General features: G+C 43.0%; 1 protein-coding gene across 1 annotated transcript; it reads right to left on the reverse strand.

Annotated features, from left to right (window-relative positions):
- Window positions 1-648: 648 nt before the first annotated feature.
- Window positions 649-8911, reverse strand: LOC138961205 (alpha-(1,3)-fucosyltransferase 10-like). Its single transcript, XM_070332805.1, has 7 exons — window positions 8812-8911; window positions 7716-7787; window positions 7108-7262; window positions 6520-6724; window positions 3839-4046; window positions 1809-2001; window positions 649-1254 (listed from the first exon to the last, which is right to left on the reverse strand). The coding sequence occupies exons 1-7, from the start codon at window positions 8909-8911 to the stop codon at window positions 730-732; spliced, it is 1458 nt and encodes a 485-aa protein (XP_070188906.1). The 3' UTR covers window positions 649-729.
- Between the last annotated feature and the right edge of the window lie 313 nt (window positions 8912-9224).

Below are 9224 nucleotides of genomic sequence, written 5' to 3' on the forward strand. Positions count from 1 at the left end.
TGAACGTAAAAACATCTTTTGGAGTGAAGTCTCGAGGGAGGTGGCGAGATGGTATATAAACAGGCGTCTGAAACTTATACTTTTGTTGATTCTATCTATTTGTATGACTGCGAGAGTGGATCGTGGTGTGGTTAGTTAGTTAGCAGTAACTAACCGTTCATAATCACCTTTTGTGATCTATTGAAACGTGACATGCATGTGTCTCTGTCTCTGTTAGCATTTTTATATGTGTGTGTGGACGTGCTTGTCTGTGTCTGTGCGTGTATGTGTGTGTGCGTGCGTGTGACTGTTTATATGCGTGTACGTGACTGCGTGTGCGCATGTACCTGTGTGGGTGTGGGTGTGTGTGTGTGTGTATCTCAACCCGAGGATCACAGGGGTAGCGCTCCATCAACAGAGCTACCAAGACAAAAGTCAATCGGCGTCAACTGATGCTTGGTATCGGCTAGCCTGTTAAATTTAGTCATGTTTAAAATACGTTCCAGCATGCCTAAAATGGAATTTTAACACATTTTCAACACTGTCCTGCCCGGCAACCGCCTCGAACACTCCAACAGAAGTTTTCTTCCATCCAAATTGTCGACATTTTCAAAGCTTTACAGATCATTCTTGAGGTCACCAGGTTTGGTGGTTGGGATGGGGATGGAGGGGAGAGGGAGGGGGGGGGTGCTGTGTAGGCTTTCGAGTCTTTTTACAATTTCAGGATCTCACGTCTGATAGAGCTAACATTCACGATGAACACTCTCTTTCAAAATTGTCTGCGGTTCTTGCGACCATAGCATCAAACGTTTCTTGCGGTACGTGTCTGTTTTGTTCAATCAGTTTTCTCATCACGCACGCTGCAGCTTCCCCAAATCGCCACGGAACATGATAAAAATTAGCACTGCTTTCGCCTCGGATATATTTACCACTGTCTCCAAACTCTCCAGGCTTTTCACACCCATTGTGCGTGTTGTTTCCAACAGATTTTGAGATGCTTTTTCCGCTCTTGTGCTGTTCGATGGCTTTGTGCAGTTTCTGACACAGAAAACAGTCGTAGTCTTCCAGAATAGCTGTCCGAACATTGCCGTTTTGAGGCCTGCGATGTAGAAGCTGTTTGAGTGTGGGGTTGGATATGAGTCCATTGTGTTTGTGTGGCATGAGGGATGCGTACAGTTGATCATCTTTGTCGTAGTGATGAATTGCTGCTGCCAGCACCTCCATAGACTCGAAGTCTTCCACCACAAGAGCGGAATGATTGGTTGGCAGAAAATCCTGCAACAGAAAACTGTATTTTCTTGGAAAATGTCCCGCTGTAGGTGCACACACATTCTCGCTAACAAACACATTTAGTTGCTTCTTGTCTGACTCGGTACCGCTCGGGAAAAGTGCTTCGTACGATATCAATTGGCATCGGAAATCAATGCACCGATACACACACACACGAATGCTTGCACACACACACACACACACACACACACACATACCGTCACACACACACACACACACACACATACCATCACACACACAAACACGCGCGCGCACTGACACACGCACGCTCGCACACACATAAGACAATGCCAATGTCCAATCCATACGATGCCTTTTTCTCTCCAAAATATGGGCATCGGAACTCATTATTCGCCGTTACAGTAAGGTCGCTCCATTGCCATTACTGCCTTTATAGAGCAGTGCCACTGAGGTATACACACCGCATCTTGCATCCATTTTAAAAAGATACAGCTCCTCCGCATCGCATAACTCCCCCCCCCCCCCCACCCCCACAGGGTTATTCCGAAAATCAACTGTTGCAAATGTGCAGAACTCACCTTGATGTTAGGAGCACCAAACACAATGGGAACTACACCCAGTTGTAAGGGTCGCCACAATTTCTCCGTCACGTAGTCGGGACAGGCCGCATTTTCTATGGCAATGGCGAATTTGTAGCGAGCCGCAAACCGGTAGAACTCTTCTGACGTCATGGGGGACATGTCGCCTTTGCCATCAAACGAAAGCCGTGTGCTGCAAATTAGAACATCGCGTTTAAATTGAATGATTCTGATTATTTCACACAACAAACAAGCAACAAGCAAGTTGTCAGTCGAATAAGGTTATCGTTGAAGAACTAATACCGTGACCAAACATTCCCCCCTAAGTATAGGCTAACACGTATGTGTCACTAGACATGTATACCTATTGTTTGCGCATTCAGACTTTCACATTGTTTGTGACATTGTTTAACTAAATCATTACACTGTTTGTATGGATACAAATTCAACGAACAACTACCGGCACGGTTGGCCTAGTGGTAAGGCGTCCGCCCCGTGATCGGGAGGTCGTGGGTTCGAACCCCGGCCGGGTCATACCTAAGACTTTAAAATTGGCAATCTAGTGGCTGCTCCGCCTGGCGTCTGGCATTATGGGGTTAGTGCTAGGACTGGTTGGTCCGGTGTCAGAATAATGTGACTGGGTGAGACATGAATCCTGTGCTGCGACTTCTGTCTTGTGTGTGGCGCACGTTATATGTCAAAGCAGCACCGCCCTGATATGGCCCTTCGTGGTCGGCTGGGCGTTAAGCAAACAAACAAACGAACAACTAAGTGAGAACCCAAACAAATGCAGACACAAAACAAGTCGCGTAAGGCGAAAACATGATACAACATTTAGTCAAGCTGTCGAACTCACAGAATGAAACTGAACGCAATGCAATTTTTCAGCAAGACCGTATACTCGTAGCATCGTCAGTCCACCGCTCGTGGCAAAGGCAGTGAAATTGACAAGAAGAGCGGGGTAGTAGTTGCGCTGAGAAGGATAATAATAATAATAATAAAGTGTATTTATATTGCGCCTATCCCTTACAAAAAACAAAAATATTTGGCTCTAAGCGCATTACAACATGTGTAGGGACTTGGTACAATCAAGTCTGACAAATACAATAACACAATATACAGTCGGTCTCTTGGGTAAAAATGGGAAAAGCAGCTTCGACATTTAAACAAGGATAGCACGCTTTTCTGTACCTCTCTTCGTTTTAACTCTCTGAGCGTGTTTTTAATCCAAACATATCATATCTATATGTTTTTGGAATCAGGAACCGACAAGGAATAAGATGAAAGTGTTTTTAAATTGATTTCGAAAATTTAATTTTGATCATAATTTTTATATTTTTAATTTTCAGAGCTTGTTTTTAATCCAAATATAACATATGTATATGTTTTTGGAATCAGAAAATGATGAAGAATAAGATGAACGTAAATTTGGATCGTTTTATAAAAAAATTTTTTTTTACAATTTTCAGATTTTTTTAGTGAGCAAAGTCATTAATTAATTTTTTTTTTTATTTTTTTTTTTTTTAGTGAACGACGAAGAAGAAGAAGAATTAATTAATTTTTAAGCCACCAAGCTGAAATGCAATACCGAAGTCCGGCCTTCGTCGAAGCTTGCTTGGCCAAACTTTCAATCAATTTGATTGAAAAATGAGGGTGTGACAGTGCCGCCTCAACTTTTACAAAAAGCCGGATATGACGTCATCAAAGGTATTTATCGAAAAAAAGAAAAAAACGTCCGGGGATATCATTCCCAGGAACTCTCTTGTAACATTTCATAAATATCGGTCCAGTAGTTTGGTCTGAATCGCTCTACACACACACGCGCACAGACACACACACACATACACCACGACCCTCGTCTCGATTCCCCCTCTATGTTAAAACAGTTAGTCAAAACTTGATTAAATGTAATGACGACTTGGATCTCATATGGAAGTACATGTATCTGTAATAAAATTTGTACACCTTTTTTTGTATAACCAAATATCGAGAAACAATCAAGTGTGAAGCAAAACAAGCAGCCGACTGACTAGTTGGGGAACTGTCTGTTGTTGAGACAGGCGCCGTAGGAATCCACGGTGACGTATCTCTGCAGCATGGAGACGAAGTGATCTCTGTCACTGGGCGCTCCACAGTCGCTTTGCACGTACAGCACGGGAGCTAGCTTGTCTGTGGTCCGCAGTCGTGTCTTCTCTGACACCGGTACCACGTATTCACTGCTTGTGATGTCCGACTCCGCTACGAAACAGAAAGTAAGCGGTTTAGTTTCGGTCAGTAGGGCCGGGAAGCATGTACATGGAATGACACATGGCCCGGTTGAGGTAATCATTTTAGGCTACCTACTAGACTTACGCAATGTGTAAATGCAAGTTCTGATAAAAAGTTGGGAAGCAAATAAATTGAATTAGCCGATGTAACACCTCTTTGTGTCCCCTATCTGTAAGTATCCCCCGGGGAACGCTTCAGTAACCAAAATTGTTGTTACCATTGTATTTTTGTAGACATTCAAATGCAGTCAGATGTAAACATTTATTTGAATTTAACAAAAAAAACTGAAAGTTATTGAATTTGATATATTTTATTAAGAATATTCTGAAAGAGTTCTGATTACTTGTTCACGTCTTTTATTTTTATTAAAAACGAAAACAGAAACAGATACCGTCCTGTTAACACAAATATGATTAAAATTATCTACTTATGAATCCAGTTTGGTTTATTTCTGGTTATTAATTTTGAAGTGTTGTGTCCCATTATTACATTTTTTTGTTGTTGTTTTTACTGTACACATTTTATTGAATTCATGTAACCCCAGGTTTAAAAAAAAAAAAATATTGCCTTGCCTTGTCAACCGAGGGACCATTTGGGAGATCACAAGTCTGTCCCCCGGGGTACTGTTTTGGGGGAAACCACCAGCTGTATCTATACTCTATCCCATTCAGAAAACGTCCCCCATGCCAAAACGTTCCCATTTTTCTTCCGGTGAAAGTGCCAATGTGTGTGTGTTTGTCTGTGTGTGAGAGAGAGAGTGAGTGTGTGAGAGTGAGTGTGTGTGTAAGCAGGCATGGGAATTGTCCGCGAAATAGTGGATTTCCGCGAAAAGGAAATTACGTTTCAGCGAAAATAAAACATTGTCCGCGGCAAAAAAAAAAGTAAATTAAAGTATATGTATACTATTGTCTCTCAATCCATTATATGCTTACACAAGAACTATCAAAATATTGGTCTAAAATGCTACAATTCGTTTTCCTTCCGGTGGGCTTTGCCCCCACTGGTTCCCCCGCCGGGTCCTAGGCGGCCCCTGGACCTTGGCCTATTTTCAGAGTTTTTTCTATTTTGGAATTCCCATGCCTGTGTAAGTGTGTTTCTAACTCTTTTTATACCTCTCTCCTTTCCTATCTCGCAGGGTATAATTAAAATCCGGTTGAATAATGCTTGACGGCAGGTGATTTAGAAAATTACATGTTAGAGCTTATTGATTAGTGCTACCTGAAAAGGTGCTCTATTACTATGTTTTTGCCTCTGAACAAATGTGCCATGCACTGATTCCTGCCTGAAGGTTTCACCGCTTTCAAAAAGTTGACATCAGTTTGTTCTCAAAGTAGTAGTCACGTTTTCTTCTGAAAACAAACTCGTCGAGGTATGTCACTACAGGTAATAAGTGGGTTTAGTTCTGCTGTAGGCACTAGTCAGCAAATAAGCGCGACAGAAGATATATGGGTATTAAATCTGGGGTTCGGCTAATGTTCTTCTGGGTAATCTCTCTCTCCCCCTCTCTCTAACATCATCATCATCATCATCATTATTATTTTCCCCCCACTTTTTCTTTTTTTAAATTTGCTTCATTGTGTGTTTGTGCGTCCCAAAGACAGATTGCTAGAAAAGGCCTAGCCTTAAATCGTAATCCTTGTAAAATAAGTTCAGTTCAGTTCTCTCTCTCTCTCTCTCTCTCTCTCTCTCTCTCTCTCTCTCTCTCTCTCTCTCTCTCTCTCTTCTCCTGCTTTAATATTATGCACTGCTTAGTTAATTCCCTCTTGGGCGAGGGCTGGATGAAAAAAGATCTTTGCTGTATCTACTCCATTACCCTCGAAAAATAAAGTTGGTTCGTTCGTTCGTTCGTTCGTTCGTTCTCTCTCTCTCTCTCTCTCTCTCTCTCTCTCTCTCTCTCTCTCTCTCTCTCTCTCTCTCTCTCTCTCTCTCTCTCTCCGCCTGGCGTCTGGCATTATGGGGTTAGTGCTAGGACTGGTTGGTCCGGTGTCAGAATAATGTGACTGGGTGAGACATGAAGCCTGTGCTGCGACTTCTGTCTTGTGTGTGGCGCACGTTATATGTCAAAGCAGCACCGCCCTGATATGGCCCTTCGTGGTCGGCTGGGCGTTAAGCAAACAAACAAACAAACAAATAGATATGAAATTAAGTATTCTGAATTTTCTTCCACTAGAGAAGCATCTTCAGCTGAACAAAGCAATTATAGTGCGGCACAAAGTGTATTACATACAATTGCAGATTTATATTTCATCATTATTTAAGAGAGCTACCGACAGATAGGGAACTGCCAACTTCATCCCACCAATTCCGCTGCCATCATCTTTCAAACGCTTGAAATCACTAAAAAGTGTCAAATCTGCTTATAATCATTTCAAATTTGGATGATTTAGATTTTCTCGACCCCTTTGTAACAGTTAGATATGCCGTCTGTACTGAAGAGACTCACCATCCAGCCACTGTGTTGGAAAAGGAAAATCAGAGGTCCTTTGGAAGGTCGCTGTATAGTTAAAGAGTTCCATGACGGACTGGTGACTGAAGAGGAAGTCCCGGTTCTTGGGCGACTCGTCGTGGTACAGTGACCACAAGTCGCCCTCTCGTCTGGGCAAGGGTAGCTCGTGGCAAGACAGCGAAGGCCCGTAAAATGACAGCATCTGTCAGCAAATGTTAGCTAGTAGTATAGCAGAAGAATTCCGAAAATACGTGAACAAACATCCGCAAGCAGTATCAAACACGTACGTATTTATCAATATTTTGTCGGGTAGATTTTTCCCCTTTTAGATCTCCATCCTTAACCTACCAGGCGCGACCAGGATTCGAACCCACGTCCTTCCGCTTAGGATGCCGGTGTCTTATCCACTAGGCCACTGCGCCCGTCGACTTCTTTTTAAATCCCTTCAAAGGTTTGCATTTTTTTCTGGGCCAAGGTGGAAGAATTGGTGCTCTTAGACAAGCCTAGACAAATCTGTGTTAATGCACATGGCAGTCAACACGGGAATTAATTTTTCTTAAAGGACATGTATAACCGTAGGCGTACCGTGACGTCATTTTGAAGCCACTTCTCTCTGTCTGTCGTCACGTGGCACGTCAGCTGCTGACAGCGGATGACGTCGTCGCCGGAGTACCCAGATATAGGATCCCACCACAGTATTAGTGGGACTGCATCGCCCTCCTTCTTCTCCTTTCGCACGGCTGGCAAAAAAATAACAAAGAAACCGTTAGTTTCTCAATGTTTTGTGGCGTTTGATTATACAATTGTTGTAACCATTGCACAAATCACTGTCACTGGCATCAGCATCAGCATCTCTACTATCGTGCTTGCCTTTGGCCACCATCATCATCATCATCATCATCATCATCATCATCATCATCATTACTCGCTCTATTGTAATTCAAGCATCCTTTACAGTGTAGTTGTAAACCCGAACATTTTGTGGTTACTTTTATGTTAAACAAAAGGACGCCGAAACAAAATCGTCAAAGGGAACTACGCTTGATGTACAATAATCGACATAATGTGCTATTTCTGCATAAAAGAACTCCACAAAACGTTCCCTCTAACCATTCAAAAGCTGTACTCTTCTCCTCCATCACCCACCAGCCTGGACGAACTGACCACGGCCCAAGTCAAAGGAAAATATTTACCTTTATTTTGCACCTTGGCTGACGATGATTGAAGGGAAAATGTGTCCTGCTCTTCTGAACTATACAACTGACCTGTAACACATAAAAAAGGCAACTAACCAAGTCATCATAAAACAGCCAAGTGACCACGAGATTTGACTGTGGTTCAAATTCAGTTATCGCTGCAAGTAATTTGGAAGGGTGAAGTTACGGTCTGATATGTTTGGTTGTTTGTTTTCTAATTGTTTTTTTTCTGTTTTGTTTTATACCCCAAACGTTCAAATGTGTTTGTTTAGTTGGTCGATTGGTAAGATTGCTTGGTGGATTGGTTGGTTGGTTTGTTGGTGCATTTTTTTGGATGGTTGGTGGATGGGCGGGTGGGTGAGTGGCTTGGTTTATTTGGCTTGGTAGAACTTACTTGTTCCGAATAGACTGAAACCTCCCATCCAGATAATTGTAAGCAGTACGCATGCTCCAAAACACCGGAAGACGAGCCTGAAAAGGTCAAAAACATACAAGAATCCAGAATAGTCAGATATCCTTTGACTTGGTTTAAACAATGACATACTCAATCATTCATGGGTGTCACAGTCCGTGACAGAAAGTGTTGCTTAATGTTGTAAATAGACTACAGCTTTAACTAGAAGCAAACGTTTGGTGTAATTTTGAGTGCGATGCAATGCGGCACGCGGGTCTGAGCTGGAACAGGTAAACGGTCAGTTTCTTTTTAAAAACAGTTGTGGCTGTGAGCTGGAGGGACAGACTATAGTCGTTTTCCCCGTGTATCCCGCTTATACGTGTTATACGGTTTTCTTGATCGGGTGGGGAGCTGTGAAGGCGTTGCATGTTACTGCCTCTGTGACGCAAGTTATTGAGACAGAAGAGACGTGTTAGGCTTTCTTTCTTTCTTTCCAGGGGTTCGTCTCCTGTCTCTGCGTGGTGTTGAATGATCAGTAATGATGATCATGTCGTCACGTGACATATCAGCTGCTGACAGCGGATGATCATAAGCCGGTTGGGCTTTCTTTCTTTCTTTCTTTCCCTGGGTTCGTCTCCTGTTTCTCTCGCCAGCTCAATGTCTGGGAGCAAAAGGTTCGTCGGTTGGAGGTCCAAGGACTTTCAGTTGGCTCTAGTGGAGGACCCGAGCTTGGCTGGAAGAGGTGCCAGTCTCCTGCGCTGGGATGCAGCTTCTTGCGGATGGCACGCCCCCACCGCATCTTCGAGGGGATATGATGCTTTCGTGAGTGTACGAGGCTGAGGTAACCTTGAGTGGTTCCGTCACCACTGGACTGACCGCAAGCTCAACTCGTCGTTGGATAATTTCTTTGTTCGTCACTTCATCTCGTCGTAGGACGGAACTTTCTGATGATTCACGCTGTGTTGTGCTGGTAACTGTGTGTTTGTGCGTCTGTGTCTACCATCATTGATTGACGTCTTTATTGCATTTGATTAATATGTGTGTGTGAGAGTGTGTTTGGGCCAGGAGAGTGAGTTGATACTATTTTGTCATCATGTTCACGAGTTTTCATT

The sequence above is a fragment of the Littorina saxatilis genome, linkage group LG3 (genome assembly GCF_037325665.1).
Source record: "Littorina saxatilis isolate snail1 linkage group LG3, US_GU_Lsax_2.0, whole genome shotgun sequence".
Lineage (NCBI taxonomy): Eukaryota > Metazoa > Mollusca > Gastropoda > Littorinimorpha > Littorinidae > Littorina > Littorina saxatilis.

Bases quoted from the DNA above. Each gene is read 5' to 3' on its own strand.
- LOC138961205 (XM_070332805.1), bottom strand. From the start codon at position 8,911: ATGCGGTGGGGGCGTGCCATCCGCAAGAAGCTGCATCCCAGCGCAGGA. The intron at 7,788-8,811 runs GTCCTTGGACCT...TATGTGTTACAG, and splicing joins TCCACTAGAGCCAACTGAAA to GTCAGTTGTATAGTTCAGAA. The intron at 4,047-6,519 runs GTGAGTCTCTTC...TCTGTTTCGTAG, and splicing joins TCCAACACAGTGGCTGGATG to CGGAGTCGGACATCACAAGC.